We start from the raw sequence: 27,747 nt of genomic DNA on the forward strand, positions 1-27,747 counted from the left end.
CTCACCACACAACACCACAAAGAGCTGACCAAGATTCAGCCGACAAAGACGACCGACACAGGTCGACGGCCTTCTGCAAGCACCCTGGTTGGGCTGATTGTCCTCTCTACATTGCCGTTAGGTGATATTCTTTGATCTTGTGCGCACAAGGTCAGAAAAGATCTGTAGGCTTTCCCTCAGTTCTCACTTAATCAAATAAATGGATAAAAACTACATCAAAATGATAAAAACATAGTGTCAAGTACAGTAAGTTAGCTCATTTTGAGCCGTTAAATAGTTCCAAGCATAGAATTGACTTACTTGGCAAATGGTGTCTAATTCCTGAAATGCATCAATATCAATATAAAACAGTGAGCAGATTATTTATAGTTTGTTTGGACACATACATGTGTCCTCTGTGTTCGCTAGACACCAGGAGGGAGGGAGATTGGAGGGCGACGCCAGAGAAGCACCAATTTCCTGATCTGATACTTATATATATATATATATATATATATATATATATATATATATATACTGCATATATTTTTTTTTCTTTCTTTTTAATTAAAAAGATATGTATCAGCAGTCAGACAGAGCCCTCTCTGAGTTCTATCTAGTGCCCGTGCCAGGTCACGGCAGCAGCTGCCTCAGTCATCCTTCCACCATTAACCAATAACCAGATCAACAGGAAACAATAGAGGAACAGCAGGCCCCATAACAGTTTCCAGTGTGATTCTTCTTCCTCAGTGGAGTCCAGACTGAGCCCGAAGGGCCGACATGACACTGTGGCCCAACAGGCAGCAGTTTTCAATCGCGACTAATGGCAAATCTCTTCTGTCACACAGCCACATCGGCACCCCGAGGGCGGCACAACAAGTGCTTCGCCTGCAAAGGTCAAAGGTCAACGCCGTGCTGCGTAGCGGGCCCTGGAAACTAACCAAAGGACAAAAATGAGAGCATGTTTGACTGTGCATCAAATAAACTCCTGTTTAATGATACCACAGCTTCCCGGACTCTCTCCAAGTGAACGACATCCCACGATGAGCCGGTGTGTGATGTTGTAATGGGCTCCGTAGAGATGAAACGCTGGCGAGCACAGAACTCTCACATTTACTGATGTCTGTGTTCTCCTCATGATGATTTTATTTGTTACTTGCTGTGGGCACACAAATAAATGTGTCATTCTAAATCAGGTCAGTTTTTGTAAGTGGGAATGTGTTGCTCTTTTTATTCTGTTTGCTCATCAGGCTGATAAGAAGGATGACTTCTCTTTCCTGTGCACAAAAAACTAACCCAAACAACAACACAAATCCCTAATGATTACTTAAATTATTGATTAATCCATCCGTCTATTATTTTTTTCCAAATAAAAGACTAATGTTTGTTTGCTTTTGGGTAAAGCAGGATGTGAAGCAGTGAGACTAAAGACTCTAAAGTCTGGCAGGAGCGTGAGAATCCCGATCAAACCAGTTCACCACGTCTGTTGTCTCATCGGAGCTGTTGCTAAAGCCTCCGAGTTCACCCACTCCCACTGTGTTGGACTTGTTCCCCACAGTAATAATCCCAGTTCTTCATATATTGCACCAACCATCAACACAACAACCCCAAACCTAATTGATCCTAAAGTGCTACATGTTTGTATCCAGCATAAACAATCTGAGAAAAAGTATTCAAGTATCTATATTGAAAAGGTGCTGAGATTTCGTAATGAGATGAAAATAAAACCTTAACTAAAAACAACCCAACAGGAGTTTGCAGATGGAAACAATGTACATGTTCATTTGCAAATAGAGAGGGAGGTCGGCGCACGTGACAACCAGCTGCCGTCCTGAGACCATAAAATCTATGGGGGGGACTCCATTCGCATCCACTGATTGTTACTGGCACTCAAACAAACATGGACAAACAATATTCACAATATCGCTGTTGAGATTAATGAAAATGAGACACCACGTTTTTTTTATTTGAAATTTAACCTACAAAAATCAGGAAGTTGCATCATTGTTCTTTGAGGCTCATGGTCTCTTGGAAAAGTGCCGCAGACTGAAACTTTCCTAAATGTAACGTAGAAAACAAATGATCAAGAAGTGTACGCAGGTATGTTACTTCACTGTACTTAAAATATGTGTTTTAAATATTAGAAAGCAATTTAGTCACAGGGAAGGAAGTAAGGATGAAGAGAAGGAGGAGGGAAATGAGGCTAGGGAGGAAGGACAACAGTGAGGGGATCTAACAATAAGAAGCAACCTAGAGGAGGCAAGAAACAAAGGAAAGGAGGAAAGGATCAAGGAGAAGAGAGATTATGGGAATGTGGGAGAGAATATGCAGAAGCATGCAAGGGAGTCAAGGAAATGGCGAGGCAGGGGAAGACACATTGTTGCCAGTACGATAAGAGATGATGTTTGAGTTGCAAGAACACACACAAACAGACAAATCTCATGCTGTTGAATGTGTGCAATAAATACTTGTAAGTAATGTTACATTCAATGTTGACGTGGAGTGATCACACGGATTATATCATAGATACAAAAACACAGTTTTCACTCGCGCAGCCATGTGGAGGATGAGAATGGTCCGACAGTGAAACTGATTAGGAGACGATGAATATTAGATCTGGAGGAGGCGTAATGAGAATGAGAATGAGGATGATGGATGGCGGCAATGTTTTGTCTTTTAATCAGAGAAAATGTGGGGATGTGAGTAATGACGTCTCCGGGATTTTTATGAATGAATGAACAAACGGAGCCCTTAACAAAAATGCCAGTGGAGTGGTAGAGGAGAGGAAACAAGTTGGCCTTTGGCATCGGGTGATTTCTCTCCGTGGCTTTGACCTCGAAGGAAAAGAAGAAGAGAAGAGAAAGACAATTAATGGTGAGACATATATTAAAAACTACCAAGGGGTTACAATAAATCCAAAACTACAGTCCCATTTACTAGGATCAACCAGATCCTTTTCGAGCGGTCGCGTCTCTGCTCTCTCTCCCAGACACACGTTAGCTTCCCTCTTCAGTCTCTGCATCATCAGCAGCTCCTCGCCCCTCGTCCGCCCTGTCGGCCTCGTCCCTGTCCGTTCCGTCAGCCACCAATCAAGTTCCTACTCCTCTGGAGAGCTCCTTCTCTCCGCTCCACCTCGCTGCTCTAAATTGACGGTAGGTGCGAGTGTGAGAGTGAACGGTTGTGTGTCGGGACTGGCTCCAGCCCCCTACCTGCGGTGACCCTTAATGGATAAAGCGGTAGAGATAATGGATGGATAATTCAACTGGAAACTATCTAATCGTTTGCCAGTGCAAAAAACTCAAGACTGCTTTGGTGTTAAAGACGATCCTGAATTACAGTCAGTTAAAATCCTGGATGATAAACTGTGCCGGCATCAGTCGTGCGCATCAAAGTAAGATTTTTTACCTTGAAAATAATAATTTGAGAAATAAAATCTAAACACAACGTCAATTAATTAAGTCCTTCTTTTATTTTAGTTTTAGGCCATTACATTTTTACTACGCAATGGCTGAGATGAACAGAACAAGAATAGACCAGAACCAAAGTTCTATGGACATAATCCAAAATATATAGTTTCCTCGAGGACATTTAGCGTCAGTCTTTAACTCAGTGTTTAACTCAGTCTCACACTCTGTGTCACGTCACCAGTCTTCACTCATCACATCGCAAGTAAACATTGTGACGTCCTTTCTGCTGCTGTTTCACTGTCATACATTTGATAACTGAAGTGTGATTTCAGCTATGATGATCACGGCTTTACAGAATGCAGCTTTTGTAATTGTTGTACTTGTAATCTACTTTTGTGATCAAAATGTGAACTTTTCAGCACTTCGCACGAAACGTAAATCCAAAATAACTGAGAGTACCATGACCCACATTGTGTTAATGTTCTCTGTAATATGTCTGCGCTCTCCTGCATACAGTATGACACTGTACAGTCTTTGCTGGTGAATTGGATCTGTATAGTGAGGCTCTATACGTTCTCTGTATAACCAGATATTTTGTTTTTGTGCAGCTCAACAGAAATGTCAGGAATATTCACGCAGAGAAAGACTCCTTGTCAGTCGTCCGCGGCCGTCTGATTAGCGCGCCGGTGTCACGGCTGAGTTGTGACCGATGGCTCGCTGACAAGCGGGCCGTTTCACCGCTGCCCACGCTTGTTTGGATTTCACGGAGGTACGTAAACACGCGGACACTGGCGGGTGTCATTTGCTTGGCCGCCGGCCCGAAGCGGCTCGGCCTCTCCAGGGAGCGACGGGGGCAACAAGCCCGGGGAGGAGAAAAAGACGCCTTTACCTCGCGCAGCGAACCAAGGAGCCACGGTAACACTGTGATGAGGAGCGGGCTGCCTGAGTGTGTGTGTGTGTGTGTGTGTGTGTGTGTGTGTGTGTTTACTCGGGGCATTACACAGACTTGTATTAATTTTCTGGAGACTTACTCGAAACATAACAAATGACCCAAAAATCCGCTTTTTCCCCCAAACGGAGACAGTTTTTCTCTCCAGATGAACAAGATGTCCACAGTTCACTGGTCTTGAGTCTGACATTTGTCCCCGAAGGTGTCAAAGACCCCCACCACCCACACATACACATTTTTCTCTCTATAGTTATGAGGATACCAATGACGTGAGGCATTCCCTACCAACTGAAAGGCTAACCAATCACCCAATCCAACCATGACGCTCAAACCAAATCTTAACCCCCAAGGAGCAGTTTAAAATTACAAGGACCGGATGAAATGTCCTCACAATGATGTTTTTGAACCAAAATATGTCCAAATAAACAGGGGGGGGGGGGGGGGCTGCCATTTAAGTAAATCTGAATCTATGAATCTGAATTCTACTTTCATCACTGTCAACAGCTCAGTATTAGCAACACAACAGAAATACAGAAGACATATGCGGCATTCGATGGAAAAGGACAAATATCAAAAATAAAATGTTATCCTAGACTGAGAGACTCCTAGAGTGTAAAGGCTGAACCAGTGGCGGGGGCTGCAAATGAACTGCCCTGAAATAAGACAGCTGGAAGACTAAAGGATGAATTTTTGGTATTCATAAATGCATTCAACATGAAAATTACGATTAAACTTCCTCAATGTCGCCTTTACACACATCTTGATGCTGATTCACACACACCAACTGAGTTGTCTGTATCCTGAGCACGTGTGCGCTCTGAGCAGCAGCTGGAGGCGGAGCGGGGACTTGGTCGTGCATCGATCCTCCAGCTGGTGCTCCTGCTCCGACTGTGGTTAACTGGTTGACTGGCCCAGAACAGGAGGCATATATTCACAGTATTTCACAGTAGTATTTCAATCGGGTCTTGGCTTGGGTTTGAAAATTTTTTCTGTACATTAGGATCTATGGCAGCTATTGCCTGAGCGAGTGTTCGGTAATTACATTTGAAAGATGTACAGCTGTAACTTGATTGTCGATGAAATTACATTAGGGAACACATTTGTCCTGATTATATTCTTGTGTTCCCTATAATAAATTTAATATAGAAAATATTGTACTTTTTCGCACATGCAGTATAATTACAGTTTAAGATTTTGTGATTTTCCTTGCACCAACTGAATAAACCTTGTCAATCTCATTCAGCCTTCAACCACCACACACACACACACACACACACACACACACACACACACACACACACACACACACACACACACACACACACACACACACACACACACACACACACACACACACACACACACACACACACACACACACACACACACACACACACACTCCGACTCACTTCAGAGGCCCAAGCAGACCCTCAGCTCGTCCAGCGTCAGGCCCCGGTCTCCGTCCCTGTCACAGTACTGGGCGAACTTCTTGGCGCACCGCCGCGGCTTCAGCCTCCGTCGCAGGAACTGGCGGAGGGGCCGGGCCTCGCGTTCGCTCAGCGTCCCGCTGGAGTCCACGTCCAGCTGACTGAAATGCCACCGCAACACCTCCTCTGGGCCGGGCGACTCTACGGCCTCCGGAGCAGCCGAGGGAGCGACGTTTACAGGTGAGGAGGAGGAGGAGGAGGAGGAGGAGGAGGAGGAAGGAGTGGTGGAGGCTGGAGTGTATAAAAGTGACGAGGGATTATTGGATGGAGGAGTGTTTGCAGCCCTGGTGGAAAGAGAGGTGTGAGAGACTTCAGTGACAACTCTTCTTGAGAAGCTAACAGGCATGAATTTACTTTCTTCTTTCAAACCGTATTCAAAGAAACTCAAAATTATATATTAATAAACAGTATGTACATCTAAAAACTAAAACATAATTCAACAGTTTTCACTCTGTTAGTAGGAGTAAACATCATAAACTGATGGAAAGAATTGTTACAAAACCTATATGCATTCACTCTTTTCAGCATTATCTGTATCATCAGAGTCTCAGGTCACTTTAAGTGGATTAGTATTCACGCCACGGCAGGCGTCGTCCACACAGGACGAGAGGTTGATGTCTCCAGACGCCCCTAATCCCATTTCTGTGGCTCCTGTTCTTGTGTTCCTCAGTGTTTGCAGCTTGATTAAATTCAACCCACCGGTTCTATTCAAGGTAACGAGAAGAACTCGATAAAAATCAAATCCCACAACGATATGGCAGCCTGCTGAAACACAAAACCACCAAGAAGGCTCCTGGGTTCCTTATCGGTTATACAGCGAGGAAAAACAAAAACAAAAAAAACACGGCGTCAATTTTGTGGAACAGTCAAAAAACACAAACACAGCTCGATTTGATTTAACTGCAAACCCAAGGCTATCAGGAATGGAAAAAAAAGATGGATATGAAACCTCAGCATTGTGTGTGCGTGTGTGCAATGTAAGAGGATGTTTGTATTCGCGCTGAGAGAGAGAAACAGAGCGAATGTAAACTGGTCGACTGAAGTGTTGACTGACAGAGACCAACACAGAACAGGGGAACAGGCCGAGTTTGGTTCTGCTACAAATAAGGTACTTGATCAGACCACTGCAGCATAACAGAGGAAGAGTTGTGCGTCCACTGTAGTCCAACATGTGGCAGGTTACATATTCAAGAAGTAAAGTAAGTGGAAATAGAAGTAGAAGTTTGCCTGATTTAAAGTGTGTCGTCCTAGACAAGCGTGCACACACGACGCACAGCTCGCGGTCTGAGGCAGGAGAGTCGTGTGAAGTGAACAAGGTGGCGATAACAGAGGAGAAGAGGACAAGAGTAAGTATGAAAACGTTTTTTGTGGTTGTGATGAACACAATGCAGTTGGGTGAGAAATATGAAATATTAACCAAGACCATGTTTATTTGTCTTTGAGGTTTTAATTCAGGCGCGATTCCCTGATCTGCCCTTGCTAACCAAATCATGATGAGAAAGTGATACAGTCCATTCAGTTATGCTCTTTAAAAAAACAACAACAACTAACTGTCCATTACAATTTTCATACAACAGATATTTTTTCCAGACCGCAATTCAAAGATCAGCCAATTCAATAATATAGCTTGTCACATGTGAGAATGAGGGATTGAATATTTCTTTAATCCAGGCCAGCTGTATTTGATGTGATGCGCTGTATCTAGACTTACTGGTAGGGACTCAGACTCCCAGCATGCTTTGCTTCCAGCTGCAGGGCTCTGACCAGGCTCTGCAGGAACTGCTCCTTCCGAGCTCCGGGACACCCTGTGGGAACATGAATAGAGAGGACAGTTATGGTCTGGATGCCGAAGTCTATCGTTAATATTTACATATTTTTTATTACATTATTTCATTTCGTTTTTATGCAATTTTAGAGCTGAAAACTAAACAAAAAAATCCTGTTGAAATCCTGTTTTTCTGATCATGTAACAGAACCTGTCATATTTACCAGGCAGAGGTTTGTCCCTGTACCTCCGATCTATTCTGTCAGGATCCTCCTCTGCCCCAGTGCAGTCTGGGATACGATTCCTGCAGGGAAACACAAACAGAAAAGGAGCTTTCAATTAACCAACACAGCACTTAAAAGTAGATATAGAAAAGCCAAGAAATGTAAGCTGACTCCTATACATATGTATATATATTTATGTGTTGCTATACATTAAGATAAATCTGTCAAGAGGAAAAGTACAGTGAGTATTATTCAATCTGTGAATCTCTTTCCCTGGTAACACAGATTCAATACAACCAGAGAGAGAGAGAGAGAGAGAGAGAGTACACAGTGCACAAGACACAAAAAACATTATGAGGCCCCGGGGAGTTTTCCTCACGCCAGTCTTCCAAAGAAAACCATCACTTGAAAAAACCTCCCAGACGTTCCTCTCAGGAGTTTGTGAGCAGCCGAGCATCAACGACGCTGAAGAACAGAAGGCCCCGACGGCAGCTCGTTCGCATTTTGCTCCTTTAAGGGAAACTCGACCGAGGATCGGTGACGGTAACTGGTGTCAAAATTGGACAATTAAAAATGAAATGCTTCGGTGCATTATTACATCTGCGCCTGGGTAATCGAGAGCAGAGCGGAGGGGAGGCATATGAGGAACAGAAAAGAAAACCATAGAAGGAAAGGAAAAGGAAAGAAAGAATGTGTGAAGAGGAGGAAGAAAAAAACACAGCGCAAAATGCCAAACCAGAGACTTTACACATCAACGGATGGACTAAGGGCACATCTGACTGACCGATCGAGTGATTACCTCGCAGAGGTGCCCGACAGGGGCCTGCCGCTATCAACCCGGACGCACCAGCAGTAACCTGTGGCGGTGTGACACTGCGCGGGGCTGTAGCGGCCGTCAGCAGTGCATTCTGGGATAAAACGCTCCTCCTGCCAGGCTGCATGCATCTGAGAGAGCAGCGACGCCCGCTCACGCTCGCACGTCCGAGGACTGTCTGCACACACGCACGCACACACACGCACACACAATTAGTACAGACTATTTACCTGACCCACTGTGTAAACTTGTAAACGTCTCACTCATCCAGCTCTTACCTGTGGGTCGTCTGACCGAGTTCATCAGGATGGTCACCCAGATCGGAGGAGCCGTCAGCTCTGGACAAGAGAATATCAAAGTGTTAAAAACAATGTTTTAAACGTGCCTTGAGATGATGGCTGTTATTTGACTCTATAAAAATAAACTGAACTGAAATGAGGTTAAGTTAAACGACTTTGTGAGCATTTGATTTGGTGGTTAGTCGCCTCAGCAAGTCAGTCTGACAGGAGACACACATGACCTACTCTTCCTTATTCTAATAGGTTGTTTTATTGAATCAATGATTGCTTCATTGAACATTAAAATAGTGTCTCATATCTCAGCGTGGTTGGTTAGTGGACCAAAATCGTAGTCGCATTCAGTTATCTCACGGTAACAGCACACGTTTGTCACCTGCAGGTTTTCTGGGGTCCAATGTCGGGCCAGGTTCTCCAACTTCATCTGGAACACAAGACAAGAGAGTGAGTGTACCGCGGACGAGGGAGGGAACAGTCCAGACAGGGCGAGGAAGGCAAATGAAGAATCCACCTCTCTGTGTTCCATTCTTTCAAGCATACAGCATGTACAAAAAATAGATATGTAGAATAAGAAGAGTAAAAAGAGCTTCTGTGAATTTGGAATAAAACATCTTTCTCACCTTTGACTGGAGTCTGAGCCGACATGGTGACGTGATCTGCTCAGGATTACAACAGAACGTCAGAAGTGCGGAAAAATACAAAAAAATCTTTCACACAGATAAAAATCTAAGTAGCAGAATTGTGGCCCTCAAATGTTTGGCCAAGCTCTTCCTGAAAACCGACAGGGGACTGGTTATACTACAGTTGCTCCGTTCGCAAGAGGAGCTTCAGACTCCCAATTAGATACGTAAAAATCCCTTGCTGCTGTATGTCCTTCACACTGAACAGGTGTCAAGCAAACACTCACTAAAGAGTGGGCACTGCGCCGCCACCATCATCAAAAACAAAGCTTTTCGTGCTCCCGTACAGAGAATCTGTGACAAAGGTCGTGTGTTTTTTTCCGCCTGCTTCAGTTCAACTCTGAATATAGTATAGCTGACCAGCGCAGCTGGGGATCAGATGGAGCATCGAGGTCCCACTGAGCGGTTTGCCGTCGGGCGTGGAGCACCAACAGTATCCCGTCTGGTTGTGGCACTGCACCGGCAGGAAGTGGCCGTCCGGGTGGCACTCTGGCACGAACATGGCGGCGGCGGGACTAGCGTGGCTGCCCTCGCTGCGGCCGTTGGCCTCCAGCGCCTGAGCCCGGGCCAGCTGGCATTTGGACTGGCTCAGATCTGAAATAACAGAGACATCATGACATCCTCCAGCCCAGCGTGCTCCCGCTGATTTGGGAGCGTGTGGAGTCTAACTGCTGCCTCGCTGACATTGACGCAGACATGCATAATCAAGATTATCAGATTATGATGATTATAATGCATTATAATATAATGGGGTAATTAATGTAATTTAATCATAATTAACAGCTATCTTTTGAAGAGTTACTCCACACCAAATGTGAAGAAGATTTAAGTGCATTGCAGTTCAATATGAGGTGCTGTGTGAAATTATATTTAAGTGTCGTGTAGTTATCAGGATTACTGAGTTATTGTGGCTCATAAGCAGTATATATTAAGAAACGCTGACAACAGGCTGTGATGGTGTGTACCTGAGCAGTGTGCCCGTGGAGCGAGGCGGAGGTGTGTGTTGATGCACTGCGCCCTCTGGAAGGCACACAGCGACTTGTACAACCTGCCGTTGCTGCCGCACACAGCTCGGTGGCGCCCCCTCTGGCAGTCCAGGACACAGCCGCGGGGCCACATGTTCTCTGTGATCAGAAAGGGCTGCAAACGCACAAACACATGCACTTGATGTTCTTAAGTTCACGGTGTAGGTCTACTTTTACTTCCACGGAGAAAATTACACAATAACAGGCAAAAGTGTGTCCGACTGTCCGTCACATATTCTGACTGGTTCCTGACACAATGACTGTCTAAAACTCTGCAAGTGTAAAGAAGCGATACGGTGATAGGTATTAGCCCCTGCATGGCTGTCTGTCTGTGGGGGATAAATTTGGCTTTCAATGTCAAGCTTGGAAAAGCTGCACTGAGGGAGAGGAGGGGGGAAAAGGAGAGCGGATGACGGAGGGGTGAGAACGCGAGCGACAGAGGAGAGGAGAGGAGGTGTTGGCGTCAACACATGTGAAACATGAAAACATTTCAGGACGGCCGGGCAGAGGCAGGGAGCGTGGGGGGGGGAAGTCTCTGTTTTTCTTGCACCTGACATTTGAAGCGTGAGAGCTCCGACTCGGCAAACTAATGAGTGAATAAACTTCGCCGACTTATGTGGGGATGGTAGCGCCCCCCCCATCTCTGTCTGTGAGAGGAGGAGGAGGAGGGCGGCCGGTTGGCTTGGTGCCTGGCAGCAGGACTGTATAAGAGCTTTTTCACTAATGTAATAGGAGTCTCCGACAGCAAAAATATTTAGCAATAACCTTAATAAAACCTCTAACCACCCAATGGAAACACATTTCCTTCCCAAAAGGTTTACGCAGCCCGATCCTTGGCCGACAGCTCTTATGTGCTGCTATTTCCTCTATTATGGGCTGGCCAATTTAGAAAATATTTTAAGATTCATTCATTGGCTTCAGTAATAATGTTGGATTGCCCAAAGTGAGGAAAAATACAGTTCACTGGATTATTAGTCTCAACACCGAATGGTCTTGGGCACGACCCAGACGCACCAATGCCACCAAACACATGTACAGAGGCTCAGAAGGGCCACGGGGGGGAACGTTTTGGTTGGCGGAGACATTTTCCGTAACTTTTGTGCTCCGTTTCTACCGAAACCTTCCCGTGTCTGACTCAGAGCAACAACAATGAGACTTCAGGCCCAAATCCTTTCAAATAAAAGCCTCATTATGAAAAAAAAAAGAAGAACTTACTGGAAATATGACACCAATTCTTTTACTTCTTCTTCACAATATCGTTTAATCCCCAACTGTGTAAGAACCAACTAGAATTTCTCAAAACTTACTGACACCGTTCGTTAAAATCCCATTCTACAGTGGTGACCAAGTGTCCAAACACTCACAAATGTACAAAAAATACAGTATTGCACCTGACTTGCACTTAGCCCTCGCACCTCATTTAACATTTAGCCATGTTGTGAGTCCTCCACTCTCAAATATCTCCTTCCGAACCAAAACAAAAAGTAAGAAGAAAAGAGAAGAAGAAAGAAGAAATCTTTAAAGATACCACCCATGTGCAATTTTGACCATAACGTAAGATAACATTCCAGTGATTGGCGGTGCTAACTTTGTGATGCTCTAGTTAGTAAATTCCCCACTCATGTGATATGATGGTGCCTAGTAATAAAAAGAGGAGAGGAGAGGGTGATGATCTAAATTATTCCCACGTGCTCCTCTGGGACGCCTGACAACACTCTCTCAGCTCAGGATCGCAGACTGCTTTTGCAAACACATCTCCAAAATATACATCAGATTCGTCACGCGGCCTCACAGACTCACTAAAAACACTCGTACAGTACACACACACACACACGCATGCAAACGCACGTGTCCAAAGTTGGCTACTGACCACACCTTCTCACTCTTCATCAGTGCCTCTTTGTCCATCACCCTCCCCTCTCGTGCCACACACACACACACACACACACACACACACACACACACACACACACACACACACACACACACACACACACACACACACACACACACACACACACACACACACACACACACACACACACACACACACACACGGTGGCCATGGTGTGGAACAGTGTTGACATAATTTAGTGGTGAATGAGACCTCTGTGCCTTAACGTCTAGACATTGACTTGTGTATTGACTGCAGAGATCAATGTGTACGAGAGAGAGAGAGAGAGAGAGAGAGAGAGAGAGAGAGAGAGAGAAACCTGTTATGCTGCTCTCCTCTGTCTTTCTTCTTCTCATTTCTTTTTATATTGTGATTCCGCAACCTGGATAAACGGATCACGTTTTAGTCAATTAACCAATCAGTTAAAGCACAAAAGGAACAACTTTTTGGTTTTAACCTGTCATTATGATGCCAAAACTTATTGCGGTGTAAGGGCAATTGGAAAAAAGATACAATCAGATACCAACATCTCATCCCCTTGGCCACCGAGGCGCGGTTTCCCCGGGAAAATGTACTACTCGGTTTACGGCACAAAGGAACTGCGTCAGCCGTCGCGTAACCACAACAAGGAAGAGAAGAGCGTTGTCCCGGTAACTGTCCCCCAGTGATGGAGACGGCGGACGGTGCAACAGCGTTAATTGACTGAAACAACTCGAACCCTCGCAAGAGGAACAAAATAATCCTGTCGACGGAGAAACAAGAGCAGGTGGAGAGGGAGAGTGATAAAAAAGAAGAAGAGATAAAACACTTGGATGGAGAGAGCAACAACGTGCAGTTTGTCTTCTCTCAACTGGAACAAGCCGTCTTATTAATTTTTACCAGACGCTTAACTCAAGGGTGCTTGTTCAAATTGGGATTTTTGGACAGAAAACAAGTAAGTCAGCCACGAGGCCAACGCTGCCCCTAGTTACCGCTAGGAGCCAGGAAAACTAAGTAGGAGCTTCAGTGTCTATACTTCTTCCTTCTGGAAAAAGTCTTCTCGTAATAAACATGCTGTGAAATAAAGGAGGTGTTGGGAGGAGGAGGAGGGGGGAGAAGGGAGGACTGGAGGAGGGAAACTGGAACACCAAGAGTGAAGCCTCAGTCCAAGCAAAGCACAAAATCAGGTCTGGCCAAATCCTCCCTGCACCACAAACAGCTGACACGCTGAAAAATGTTCTGACTTGTAAAGATGAATATCTCCAACGTGACCGGCCGGGCTGCATAACGGTTAGATAGCAAAAAAAAAAAATCTAATGAAATCATCTGTAGCTGGGTTAAGGCATCAATATTAAAGCTGTAAAGGAAAACTAGAGGTGCGGAAAGGATGGGGAGGTATGAGGAACAGAAAAGACAAAAGTGGGAAGTTAGAGGAGAAATGGAAGCGATGGAGGGAACAGTGGAACTAAAGTTTAGAAATGAGGATGGAAAAGAAGGAGAGATGGAGGGATAGATAATTCCACCACAGAGGAAAGGAATAGAGTAAGTAAAGGAGGATTGAGGAGAGGGGAAAAAAACCCATTAGAAATGATGAGGAGGGCATTTAATGGAGAAATCAAAGAGCAGAGGAGGGGACATTGTCTGAGGAGAAGAAAGATTCATTCAGGGAGGAAAAGAGCCAAGACTTGAGAAAGGAGGGAGGAACGGAGGAACGGAGGAGGGGACGAACGGAGGAACGGAGGAGGGGAGGAACGGAGTGAGGGCGTTTTCACACTTGAGAGTCCAGACCAAGGACTTTGGTCCAAGGTCTGAACCAACGCTCGTGTTCTTCTTACATCGTTAACATTTGATTCGGGTTGCTTTTGGTTTCACAGTGCAATTTTTGCGAGCGCAGCTAACGGACCTCACGTGACATCCTGTCGTTGTCGCCTACGCGGGCTGCGTGTCCCTACGCTCGACTCTGATTGGTTTGCAGAAGGGCGTGCGTCTGACGTCGTGTGTTGTCAATTCGGGCGGGGAGCCTTCTCATTCCGGCTCTTCATTCTTCTTCTCCGACAGCTCGCTGCTTCAGCTTCCCAAAGTCCGAACCATCCCGAAACACTGTTTTCACACTGCTGACGAGCAGAACCAGGGTTCCGTTTGATCCGGACCCCGACCAACTCTTTGGGTCAGAACACATGTCCGTGGTCCGAGGAGCCTTTCACATTCGCAATTTTGCCTTGTGAAAGCGCCCTAAGAGGTATTGAGAGGAAAAAAGAAAGGAATAAAGAAAAGTGAACGGAGAAAGCAATTAAAGTCTGGGTGGAGTGAGTGAACAGGAAAACAAGAGGGAGGTTGGGGGGACGAGAGGAATGAAGGGAGGGGTGGAGGAGGGCAGGAGCCCAGGTGCAAAGTGTTGGGCAGACTGGATTTCCTGTCTGTCAGGTAGAAAATCCAGCAACTACAATAACCTCAGTGTTGAAACAATTACTACCAGTGTTTTTGGGCCCATAAAACGCCACGAGTGTGTGTGTGTGTGTGTGTGTGTGTGTGTGTGTGAGCGTGGACAGGAAGTGAGCGCGCAGCGGCAGAGAAAGCCGAGAACAAGCCGCCACTGTCTCCTCGTGCCTCACACCTTCCAGATACCGGGCGGCCGGCCGCCGTAGGAAAACACACAAACTCATCTCCAGAGCTTTTGCAAAATATGATGCTTGGCGAGGAGAAGGATCGCTGGTGCCGCTGAAAGGTCGGCGGCGGGACTCTGCAGCTCACACACACACACACACACACACACACACACACACACACACACACACACACACACACACACACACACACACACACACACACACACACACACACACACACACACACACACACACACACACACACACACACAGATGTTTCACATCTCAGGGGATTCAGAGATGTGTGTGTGTGTGTGTGTGTGTGTGTGTGTGTGTGTGTGTGTGTGTTCACCTCTTCTGCTCAGTCTAAATGAACCTGAAAGAGACATTCAGTCGGTTTTGTACGTTTTAGCCCACTAACCATAGAGGACCTGCGCTCTACATTAACCTCCTGCAGTTCGCTCAGTTGTCAGATTTATGTCCGACGTTTAGAAGAAGAGCCAGCGAGGTTGTGTTCGTTTGAGCGCAGAATGAGAAGAGAGTCAACCTGCAGAGACTTGAAACTTAGTTGTCACCAATTTCCCACCAAAGTATCTCTGGTTCCACAGACCCTGAACAGGCGGTGCTGTTGAGGGTCCGTGGAACCCCGGTGCTGCTCGGCCTACGCGTTCCGACCAGTTTTGTAGACAAGGATTCGTCTTTAACTGCAGCAGCAAGATGGTGGCTCACCGCACCGATCACCTGCGAGTGTTTGTTCTGATACGACAGATACTGTGTTTGTCGGCAGACCGCTGCCAACTCTTCTACTGACAATTGCTCACATGCCTTCTTCACTAATCCGTTCTTCATCCTCTATTGCCAACAAGTGAAATATGACACGCCCACTGATGTTCGTTGTTGAAAGAAAGTCTGCTACTTGTTTAAATAAGGCGACTTTACCTCTGCCATCTGAACCAATTTAGTTTTGCTCCCCAGAAGAAATTCACTGTATATCTTGCAGACTACTAAACTTGGACATCTCCACCCGGGATCTGCATAGCGTTCACATATTTCTGTACATACTGTACACTCGATACTCATCCGTCTTTACACTTGTCATCGATGTACATGATGAATTGCCTGCGAGAGTTTGCGACGTGTCTGACCTGACCACATTTCATACATCATCACATGTACTCAGACAAATATCACAAAAGTACAACATGCTGTGTTTTCATAAGAGTTGTCTCTCTCTCTCTCTCACACACACACACACACACACACACACACACACACACACACACACACACACACACACACACACACACACACACACACACACACACACACACACACACACACACACGTCTGTTTTCCCTCAGTAGCAAGTTAAACATTGACTTGGCAGCAGTGTGTGTGTGTGTGTGTGTGTGTGTGTGTGTGTGTGTGTGTGTGTGTGTGTGTGTGTGTTTGTGTGTGTGTGTGTGTGTGTGTGTGTGTGGTTGTGGTTTGGTCTTGCTGGCCGGTGTTGCACTGTCGCCCTCCAGGGAGCTCACACACACAAATCAGGGACAACTTCAGAATCAAACATGAGATTATTCTCTTCAACCTGAAATCCAATATGGCCTCTTCCCCCCGCCAGATGAATAATAGCGAGCAGCCCCGGGAGCGCGGCGTCGAGTCTGCTCAGTTTTACTCGACCAATTACAAGCCAAAGTGGATTTGACCTTGGCAATTTGGAGCTATTAGTGGCCGCGGTTCCCTGACAGATATCTAATCACCCAGGTGCCAAACTTTGTATTTGTTATCGAGACTGTGTCTCAGTTTGAACTGGTGCAAAGAATCCAACTGATCTGTGTATAGGACAGCGGCCCATATTTGTGGCAAAAGAAATAAAATGAATCAGGACAAAAGTTAAACAAACAATGTCAGAGCTTAAAGGCTTATTAAAAACAGGAGCTGGAGCCCATGTGGGTTACTATGGGATTTCCCTTCTAAGCACTGCATTTAACAAATAGGCCACTTACTGTACATGCCAACAATCTGTACAGTTGGCAGTCTTTTCCACTGTATGTCATATTGCACTCTCATAAACCTGTGCCTTGCTCGCGAGCACCACAGTAAATCGACAGCTTCCAGGCACAGACCTATGGATGGTAGACGACTAACGGTCAGGTTCATTACGGGTCGATCGGTCGATTGGCTTCTCGATTAATCGATTGCTCGTGTGGTCCATGAGATGGTCTTCCAAACCATGACATGATGTTTTGTTTTCGTCCTCCCGCCAAAGATATTTAGTTCACTGTCATAGAGGAGCAAAGGAACCACACAATATGAAATTTGATATCCACTGCAATCATAGAATTTTGACCCTTTTTCCTCCATAAAAACCACTTTAACCGATTATCTGAATAGCCGACGATTCATTCAGTAGTCGATGACTAATCGACTAATCGATCACCTGCGGCAGCTCCGGACGTAGATCAACCAGGCGGGCGCAGTGCTACTTCCACCTGCTCCACACTCCGTCTCGGACCCTTCCCGGCCACCGAGCCCTCGCCCGTCGGCCGGGGGGGTTCAGAGTTCGCCTCTTACCGCTGTTCTGTCGCCCAGCACCGAGCCGGAGAGCAGGAAGACGAGCAGCGCCTGGCAGGTGGCGGGGAGCCCGGGCATGGTGCCGCCGCGGGGGAGCGCGCGGAGCGGCCGCAGCGGTGGACGACGACGACGAGACTGAAGGTCGGCGAGCAGACAGACAGACAGACAGACAGGCAGACAGACGAGGAGCGGGTCGGGTCACGTCGCGTCCTCGGGAGTCACCGGGCTGCTCATGTCGTCGCTCGTCCGCGCCCTCCAGCTGCTCCACGTCTGAGACCCGCCGCGCGTAAAAGCGGCTCCGAGCGCCGAGCGCGCACAGCCCACTCTCCCCTCCGAGGCGCTGCCCACTTCCGGTGCATGCGCCTACAAGCAGCAGGACAAGTGATGCTCAATTTGCACCCACCTCGTTCAAAACGTCGGCTATTATAAGTGTCACATACAAGCTGTCTTGGATATAGAATAAAGAATGTAGGTCACACAGACATGAGGCGATATCAGATGAGTTTTGTATTCTCACAAAGGTTACAGGCCTCATACACCACCTGAACACAGACCGATATCATACCACTACTATATTATTATATGACATACAGCATCATCTTAAACTTTGGTTTGAGCACCACTCCAACAATGTCAAACTTAAAATATATAATTTTTAAAAAGCCTTGTTGCCTCCTTGGTTGAAATTGTTGGACTGTGGCACACAATGCTCTACATCCACTCCATTCAAGGTCGACTACGACACTTCTCTTAAATTCCCATCACCCATCCTTACCACAGAGATTTAAAGTTTCTTCTGACCACAATTAAAGTTTAATTAAATCAAATTTAACCAGGGAAGATAAAATCGTATGGTGCATATCAGTTAACGGGGAGGATTCTGTTCAATTTCAATATTTCCAAAACCATTTAAACAATTATTAAATGGGAGCACTCGCATCATCAAGTTGGGACAAAATCAGTAAGACTACTTTCGAAATCAGGTTCTAGCTTTTCTGTTGCCTTAACCTTTTAAACTTACATTCAAGTCTAACATGGTAGTGACTGTCCACAGGCTGTAGTCACACACACACACACACACACACACACACACACACACACACACACACACACACACACACACACACACACACACACACACACACACACACACACACACACACACACACACACACACACACACACACACACACACACACACACACACACACACGAAATGAAGACAACGACAGGCAGAGGTATTTTGTAAGGAAACTTTAATGTGTGCTTTGTGAAACTCACTTATCACTTATCATTAGAGACAGAAGGCGTTGCAGTTTCCAGTACAGCAGATAAGGTTTGATATTAAAGAGTACAAAAAAAGGAAAATCACAATTCCAGAGTTCACTTCTCTCCAATCTTGCATGAAAAAAAACAAAAGAAAAAGAAAAGAAACAAGCTTTTGGTCCAAGTCTTTCCTTCTCAGTTCCCTCCCTGTCTGTCTGTCCGTCTCCCCCCTCTCTCCCCCAACAGCCACCAAACACTGGAGCGATCTGTTCTCCTCTTTAATTTAGACAGGGCAGCTTTGCAGGAGGGCCTGATTGATGCCCACATATCTCCCCGGGACTCAGATATTCAACACATTATGATTGCATAGCTTTTTACATAACAACTTCTTTTCTTTTTTTAAATTGTAATATTTTTTATTTGCACATGATGGAATGTTTACATGAAGACCCCTACCTGATCCATACCCCCCCCTTCCTTGCAGTAATTTTGTCCCCTTCTCATCATAGACAAATGTGGGGATGGGGGAGAGAGGGGGGGGGAAGTGGGAGAGTGAGGTAGGGAGAGAGTAAGAGATAGAGGGACAGGGCTGTAGCCACCAATAGGCACGTTTTTCAATTTTTAATAATGTTTTTCTAAAAGTCAAATCAGGAGTGCGCCGTATTGCTCTTACCATGGTGACCAAAAAAGAAAAAGAAGAGACATGACATGTATATATATTTCTGTATGTGTGTACGATTTCCGGTATATAAAAGTGGACCAACACTGACTATTTGTCTTACCCATCATATAAATGTATAGTATTGTATTTAAATAAGCACCTGATGCCCACAACTAGAGGAGAATAGTTTCACAGAAGCAAATATTTGTGATTAATTACGGTATTGCCTTTCATGGGATTTATACAGGAAGGCCACATCTCCATGGCTACCAACCTCTTCCATGAATGTTTTCAATTGCTAAAAGAAAAGAAAAAAACTTAGGAAAAGACTTCCAGAAGCTCAAACCTATCCACTGGTGAAACTACTCTGTGTCGCTATCACTGGCTTTTAAATTTGTTAATTTAATTTTGTTTTACTTATTTGAATAAATGTCACTCTGCTTGACCGTCTGGAACGCCTCTGATCGTTTATTCTCAACAACTGGGACCGTGTGTGTCATTCTTTGCACTGAAAAAATAAGTATGTACAGCGCTGATCCCCGCCCCTCCCGCCCCGCACCGATCAACGTCCCCACCCGACCCCACCACCCACCTGCTCCAGGAAGAAAAAAAGAAAAGAAATAAAGAAAGACAGGAGGAGGAAAAGAGCCGAGGTTAAACAGGTCACCTTATCCAGCAACACAGGAATTATGGGTAAATATGTAATTTTTTTTATCTCTGGTTGTTCATCCCCCCCCCCCCCCAACCCCTGACATCCACAGCATATATCTCTAGGATCTAATACACAAACCTCGCCAGTCACCACGTCAAACCCCACACCGCCCTGCACCCCCCCTGGCAAGAAGAAAAAAATTATAATAAAATAAACAAAAATTAGCATAAGTATCAGATTAGCTTGTGCCCCCTTCCCGCCCCTCAAGTCCTATCCCATGTCCCTCCCCTGTTTGACCCCACAAAGGAGAGAGGGTGAAGCTAAGGACCCGCACTTCAGAGTGCCACCATCCCACAGCTGCCCCTGGATATGCCTGTTCATACGGAGCTTTAACGAAAACGTGACCTTGATTACTCGCAATCACTTTGTGACATAACGGAGCTGGAAAACATTCGGCGGAAGGCCAAACCTAACTACAGTCCAATCAACAAGCTCAGAGCCGTGAAACTTTCTGATGATTTCTAAACCAGCACACACACACACAGGGGCACGTCACAAACACCACTCAAATTCCTCCAAACACCTGATTCCTGGCACCTCCTCCACACGCAGAAGAACTCTCCACCTTCCCTCTTCAATCCCCCCCCCCCCTTTTTTTCTACTCAGCCCTCCTCGTCCTCTCGCCTGCTCTACAGGTCACTCTCTCCATACAGGGCGGTGGAGAAGGACATGTAGTCGAGTGCTCCGGGTACGGCGTCAGGCCCCGAGTAGGGCGCCATGCGGGCGATGCAGTACTCCGCCTGGTCGGGGGGGAGCTCCCTCCTCAGCTCCTCGGCCGTGATGTAGGTCTGACGGACACAGAGAGGGAGGTTCAGTGAGTGGGGTCCAAAATGTTTACCTGGCTCAAGAACAAAACTACACCAGCAAGAAAAAATATATTTTTACAGGACCTGACCCCAGCCCTTAAATCCAATTTTAGAAAAACTGTCATTGTAGAAAGAATTCACCTCCATTTACATAAAACGCATTGTTTGTTGGAGTTGAAAACGATAGATTCCACCACTGCTCTGTGGCAGTCAGGGTTTTGTACACACCACGAAATGTGTAGTGTAAAAATAAAAAAAGACACCATACGGACAAATACTTAAAATTTGCTTTCACGCTTAACTAGTTCTTTCAGTGGCACTGCAATTTCACAAAAGGGGAGAAATATTTTTTTGTGGCTCAAGGTAGATAATGCTGCTGATGATAAACACAGAGTACATCACTGTATGTATACACGCACACACGCTCACTCACCTTATCAGCGGCCAGGATCTTGAAGGAGGCGATGACCTGGTCTGCGGTGTCCGTGTCGGTCGTTTCTCTGGACATGAAGTCAATGAAGGCCTGGAAGGTGACGGCGCCGCTGCCATTGGGGTCCACTATGCCCATGATGCGAGTAAACTCGCTGTCGCCCTGGCGAAAACAAACACACACAAGGAGACACACACACACACACACACACACACACACACAGAGGGTTAACCCGGAAGAGACAGCACTTTGTGCTGAGACATACACAAACACAGACGCAGACGGAATGATGTGTAGAACCCAACAGTGTGTAAAATATCAGGACCGCCGAAGACTGAGCCGCTGAAGAGCAGCGATTGGGGCCCCATTATTTTACGCTTACATAAATCGTGTTACTGGTTAATATCAGTGGGAAACACAGACAGGAAACACAGAGGAGGACCAACACTTCACATTTAACTTAGATGGTCTGCATGACCTACGTCAGTTTCCTTCAGCAGTGCAGCAGATGTACAAGAGCAACACAGATGAGACAACAGACAAGCAGCAGGGGATCAGGGAGAGCGAGCAGGGCGTCTGCAGGTGACAATACCGACGGTGATACTTCAAAATCAAGGAAATAGTCAATAGATCAAAGTGATGATTAAAAAAACCCACACAGTTAAGACTGGGTATGGGTGAATGACACTACTGAGGTTAGGTCAAAATACAAAAAACTTTTCCTATGAAAGCTTTTTTCTACAACATGTTTTCACCATTTACACAAAAAACTAAAATCTTAGTTTTCTATTGACATAAAGCAGCTATATCAAAACAAAAAAACAACAACAACTATACATACAAGTTCAAAATAATTATATTGTGATTGAAGAGTAACTCAATATGGTGAAGACACATTTTGTTCTGTACTCAGAAAGTGTCACGCTTGCCCCAATTGGGAACCGCAAAATTAGTATAATGGCAGACAATATTCAATTGCATCCTACCTAAAGTCTTACTCGAATCTTTCAATTTTAATAAAGTCTCGCAACCTGCAGACACCCTGCGAGAGCAACATGCCAGCAGCAGTACCAGGCTGTTTCCAGTAGAAATGAGTAGAGCCCGGAAGTCCTCTGAGACCATCTGTCCCGATCGCTTCTGTGGGTTCACCACAGCACAGCAAAGGCCGGAGGAGCGGAGGGAGGGAGGGAAGGTGGGAGGGGGTGAGTTGACAAGTGGCAGAGGGACAGAGGAAGAATGAGAGGACGAGAAGACAGCAATGGAAAAGAGAGGAGATGAAGTGAGAGCAGAAAAAACAGAAAGAAACATATCAAATAGAGAAGGCGATTAATGTTTGGGGAGGTGAAGAGAGAGAGAGAGAGAAAAAATCAAAAGCACAAACAGTTAACAGAGAAAGTGTCGGAGCAAAGTAAAACCTGACAGATGGACGAGGGACGAGCAGCACAAAGCAACAGAGACCCCCGGTGGACAGACAGGGACACGACATCTCTGCCCTCCATGCTTACGGACTGAACCCTAACTGACCCCCCGGGTCTGACAGGAGCCTCGGGGCAGGAGCCTCGGGGCAGGAGCGACGGCTGATCACCCACCAGGTTTTGACAGCATCAAGTTTGTCAAATCGAGAACACGATCATGGAAGATATCCCTAATCTAACAGCGGCAGAAAACCGCTTTGGCAGTTGTGACTGTCGGTCCTTTTTTGAATACATTCTGACATAATTATCAATTTTTGTAATGATAAAGGAGTAATTTAGTAGTAATAGTAATTTTCTCCTTTGTCTGGTATTTTTTTTTCTCTATCTGAAAATTTGATTTCCAGTTTTATCCATAAGCCACCTGTTTTGTCTTGAATGTGTTAAGAGATTCTGATCTTACCATCTCACATCGTTATTTCATCTCAAGGCCGTGGTTCACGGTGATTTTAGAGACAGAAGGTCGTACAGAACTAAGACGTTTCTGTTCACTGTATTCAAATACAAATACATGAACCTTTACTCACATTTTCCTATCAAATGGCTTAAGATAAGTCTTTTAAAACTCTTGACGTTTATAGTCATGTGCCGAAAAGGTCGGACTTTTGCAGCCCAGGGTGGAAGTGGCAATCACACATTAATAAATGGAAATGTATTACAGACTTTAAAATCAATAATACTAAATAATCAATAGCTCTCGTTCTATTTAAGATGGAACATTTTGACGAGGTGAATGTGACCGGCAGCGATCTCCGCTCTCCTGCTCAGAGGCACCGACGACCACAGACCCCGCCCCCCAACACCTCGGTCTGGAGCTCCTACCTGCTTTTCGTTCTCCACATCGTAGCCCAGACTGATCAAACAGGCCTTGAACTCCTCGGCCATCAGGGCCCCACTGTGGTCCTGAGATTGGCCAAACGCCCAAATGACAGAGCGCCGCGTCATGAGGATGCACCGATCGCAACACAGGGATGGTGGTGGGTGGTGACCATGCGATCCAGGGCATGCGAGGAGAAGATGAGGACGTGGAGGATGGTGGGACAGACACATTGGCAGACAGACAGACAGACATTCATGGATGTTTAGACAGTGTCAATACACACACAACTCAACAGGGATGTCGCCATGATGACTATGGAGAGCCTACACACTGAAACCATATGTGCACCGGCCTTCATTAGACAACACATCAAGTTATTACTGAAAATACATTGTCAAGTGTAAAATTTCACGTGGCAAACAACAAAACTACAAACGTTAAAAATACTTTCTGACTGATAATACAGGAGCATAATATACATTCAGCCTTTTAACATCAGCTCCACGTGCTTATAAAAAAAGTCCAAACTATCTCAGAAAATTTAATAGCTACTATTTTTTTGAAAACGGTACGGAGTTTGTGTGTTTCTGAGATATCCACTGGTTTGAAACTTGTAAATGAACAAGATGTGTTGGGTGTGGCAGACACACAAACACACACTTGAGAGAGAAGGGGCTGGATTGGTGAGTGACGACAGACTCCTGGAGTGTTTGTGAACCATCATAACAGACGGGTGCATGAGTCAGTGACACACAGTGTGACACAAACACGGTGGTGTGAGATGGTGAATGATGGGGATGAAGGACACCTCCTTTGCATCCTTATGGGGTACAAGAGCTAAAATCATCGGGTTTGAAAACTTCCACAAAACACAAAAGGCCGTTTACACTGAATTAAGCAGCAGTTCCCTAACCCATGACAGATTTATCTTTCCTGTTAGAGAGTGTGACCAGCGGAAATTCTCACAAAAAAAAAAGCCACAACCACAGCAGTCATCATTATCTTTCCATCCAGCTTGAGTAACACAATTCAAGTCTTTCTTCTGAATTTGTGATTGGTTGCCCGCATCTTTTCCTCGCTTTGCCCTCTCAGCTAAAATAAAAGCTAATATTGCCTGTATATGCTGATTCTCCACGTGCTCGCCTGAAAAACACCACCAAGAATACCCGCTTAAATGGGTAGTAAGGGATTTTAATCCATTTTGAATCTAATACACTATGTGCACTACGTGTGCATTTTGTAAACATCACTCCCCGTCACATTAAGAGACGCGCTAGCGACGAACGCTACGACTGACATCGTGTCGGTCTCCCGTACCCGAGGCTGTAGGTTCGAGCTTACTGCCCCTTTAAGGTCTCGACACTCATTCAGTCACATTATGCATGAATACAGAAAAGTCTAATCCTTCACATGAAAACACACAGTCGCCAGGCAGGTACAGGTCAAACTGTTTCACTCAACTGTGGATGAATTCAGGAAATTAAATGTGAACATACATGATGTACACGATGTGCTTAATGATCATATTAACATTTAAAGCAATAGTCTGGGTTCACCTCAGGTATAACCATGTTAAAATAACACCAAAAAATATGTGTATATATGTATATTGTACTTGACTTCAATACTGACACTGCGACACAATAAGTATGAAAAAATATGCGATATGAACAGCTTTGGCCCCTGACCTTGTCGAAGTGGTTGAAGGAGGTGCGGTACTCAAAGAGCTGCTCCTGGCTGATGCCCTTGGCGTCACGCGTCAGGATCTGGTTCTCGACCTCGTTGATGGTTCTGGCGATAGTGGTCAGCAGCTGCTCCCAACCCACACGGAGGTGCTGCAGGGACGGGCAGGGAGTGAGGAAGACAAAGTGGAATAGTGGGTGGAAAAAAGGAGAGAGGATACGTTTTACACCAAAGAAACAAAGGCCATTTTACATATAACTCAATGTGTGTAAGTACATGTGTGTATATATATATATATATATATATATATATATATATATATATATATACACACGTGTGTTTGTGTTACCTCCATTGTGTAGGAAGTGTACTGGTTGTCGAAGATGAGGGCCTCCTGGATGTGCTGGTGGGACCCCTCCAGCTTGTTGATTTCAGGCATGTACGACATGATGGTCGTCTGATAATCCTTCAGGTGGGTCAGCTGATCCTCCAGGGTGCCGTTCATTTCAATGGATCTCCTGCCAATTTCCTGTCGACACGGTATAGTGTGAAGTCTTTAGAAGACGCTCCGAAGCAAAAGCGACAGCCATTTTTACTTCTGCTGTGCATTGAACATCAGTGACCACAATCTTGCTTATGAGTCGCAGCAGCTCAGCCAAAAGAAGTATTCCTGTGCAGCAGAAGTGCTCAAAGCTTTGTGCGACTGTGGGCTGACTAATCCGGGAGGTGGGATTTTTAATCTGAGACTCTTGTTCTGAAGGTAAACAAAGCTAACTGTTTTACACTGTCGGCCTGAAAACTGTGACAAAACTGCACACCACCGAGGAAAGATGAGCAGCTTGAACACAGTGGTGATCACTTGGGACAGAGCACACGCGCTAATCCATTACCTCCATTTTGTCCTGTATGTAGGCACCGACCGCGTTGGCCTGGGTGGCAAACTCGGCCCTCAGAGTGTCGTTGGAGTTCTGCTTGTTGAGCTCTTCCTGCAGGGCGTCGTCACGCTGTGGCACCATGGCCATTACCTACAAAACACACACACACACACACACACACACACACAGACATTAGAAAAACTCAAACTATAATAGAAAAGAAGAAAAAACTGCACTGACAAACACAAAGCACGAGCCAGGAAGTCATTAAATCATACAGCATCCACGGGCCATGTCAAACTCATCAGCTCGTGGATGGTGCCTTTGACTTACAGCAGATGCTGTGACGTCCCGGCAGAACCTCTTTGTTTTCTAATACATCGCGTTAACTCAACCTCACAAATGTGCAAAATAAGCCAAAGCAACAAAGACTGTTAGGTGAAAGTATAGCAAAGAAGACCAGCAGCCCTGCCTTTTCCCATTTGCTGTCGATGCTCTTAGGTGTGATGGTGGTGTAGGGGTTCCCTCCGCTCAGCTTGATGCCGTTGTTGTGAGCGATCTCCTCCACCTGGTCCTGGATGGACTGGATGGCCTTGCGCTCCTTGTTGGCGTCCGAGAGGGTGGACTTGAACTGCTCGTGGGCGGTGATCAGGCCCTGTGGGAGGAAACGCGTTTGTTTTTTTACCTCCACCACACAGTTTTCCACACATAGTTTGAAAATAAATGTTCCATTTGCTGGACCTCAGAAATGTTTTTCCTGAAATGAATTGTCTCATGATTTGCATCTATCTGGATCCACGCTGTGCACGTTTTCCAGTTACCTGGATCTCCTCGATATTGTGGACGATGAACATGTCCTGCAGATCCTCCATAGCTCCCTCCATCCAGTTGTTGAAGGGCGCCGCCCTCTTGGCGTATTCCAGGTAAAGCTCATCTATCGACTCCAGCTGCTTCTCTGTCCTCTGTTGGCAAGAGGAGGGGTTTATGAAAATAAGCTTCATTGAATCAAATCGATTGTTATGGATGTTAGTACTTGATACTCGCAGCTGTTGAAGGACATGGTAAACACTTGGATACTTCGTTAAAGCATTGCAGTTGGGTAACATCAAGCGATGCATCAGTCTCCAATTATCAACAATATGAGGTCTGATCAGACACCCGGTCCCAAAACACATAACCAAAGACGATCACAGACTGGGTCGTACCTCCAGGGACTCTTTGCGGCTCTGGGTGAGGGCGCCCAGGGCGTCCCACTGGTCACAGATCTTCTGACAGCGAGCGTTGACGCTGGCAGAGTCGTAATAGTCCAGCTCGCTGGGCAACACGCAGAATGGAAGAGAGCG

At 45.7% G+C, this 27,747-nt stretch overlaps 2 protein-coding genes across 4 annotated transcripts in view; both read right to left on the bottom strand.

Annotated features, from left to right (window-relative positions):
* Positions 1–1,918: 1,918 nt before the first annotated feature.
* LOC118295771 (SPARC-related modular calcium-binding protein 1-like) lies at positions 1,919–18,070 on the bottom strand. Of its 2 annotated transcripts, none has more exons than XM_035621752.2 (11): positions 17,680–18,070; positions 10,567–10,741; positions 9,962–10,195; positions 9,542–9,577; positions 9,298–9,345; positions 8,904–8,963; positions 8,611–8,803; positions 7,812–7,891; positions 7,534–7,627; positions 5,745–6,106; positions 1,919–2,813 (listed from the first exon to the last, which is right to left on the bottom strand). In XM_035621752.2, the coding sequence occupies exons 1-10, from the start codon at positions 17,755–17,757 to the stop codon at positions 5,746–5,748; spliced, it is 1,359 nt and encodes a 452-aa protein (XP_035477645.2). In that variant the 5' UTR covers positions 17,758–18,070; the 3' UTR covers positions 1,919–2,813; position 5,745. The 2 variants fall into 2 exon arrangements, with proteins under 2 accessions (XP_035477645.2, XP_035477646.2); XM_035621753.2 differs by having other exon boundaries at positions 17,546–17,684.
* Positions 18,071–18,918: 848 nt separating this feature from the next.
* Positions 18,919–27,747, bottom strand: part of actn4 (actinin, alpha 4) — a 54,648-nt gene continuing 45,819 nt past the window's right edge. For both annotated transcript variants that reach the window (XM_035621750.2, XM_035621751.2), the window contains exons 14-22: positions 27,610–27,718; positions 27,226–27,366; positions 26,877–27,059; positions 26,420–26,554; positions 25,879–26,058; positions 25,535–25,681; positions 23,849–23,929; positions 21,558–21,716; positions 18,919–21,106 (exon numbers count right to left, since the gene is read on the bottom strand). In XM_035621750.2, the coding sequence (XP_035477643.1) occupies positions 20,948–21,106; positions 21,558–21,716; positions 23,849–23,929; positions 25,535–25,681; positions 25,879–26,058; positions 26,420–26,554; positions 26,877–27,059; positions 27,226–27,366; positions 27,610–27,718 (1,294 nt within the window). In that variant the 3' untranslated portion in view covers positions 18,919–20,947. The remainder of the gene's footprint in view (positions 21,107–21,557; positions 21,717–23,848; positions 23,930–25,534; positions 25,682–25,878; positions 26,059–26,419; positions 26,555–26,876; positions 27,060–27,225; positions 27,367–27,609; positions 27,719–27,747) is intronic.

This window comes from Scophthalmus maximus, chromosome 11 (genome assembly GCF_022379125.1).
Source record: "Scophthalmus maximus strain ysfricsl-2021 chromosome 11, ASM2237912v1, whole genome shotgun sequence".
Taxonomy (NCBI): domain Eukaryota; kingdom Metazoa; phylum Chordata; class Actinopteri; order Pleuronectiformes; family Scophthalmidae; genus Scophthalmus; species Scophthalmus maximus.

What these genes read in the sequence shown, in the direction of transcription:
- LOC118295771 (XM_035621752.2), bottom strand. Translation starts at nt 17,757, where the DNA reads ATGCCCGGGCTCCCCGCCACCTGCCAGGCGCTGCTCGTCTTCCTGCTC. An exon ending in TCCACGGGCACACTGCTCAG is followed by an intron (nt 10,196 to 10,566) that starts GTACACACCATC and finishes CTGTTATTTCAG; the next exon opens with ATCTGAGCCAGTCCAAATGC. An exon ending in GGACCCCAGAAAACCTGCAG is followed by an intron (nt 8,964 to 9,297) that starts GTGACAAACGTG and finishes TCTCTTGTCCAG; the next exon opens with AGCTGACGGCTCCTCCGATC.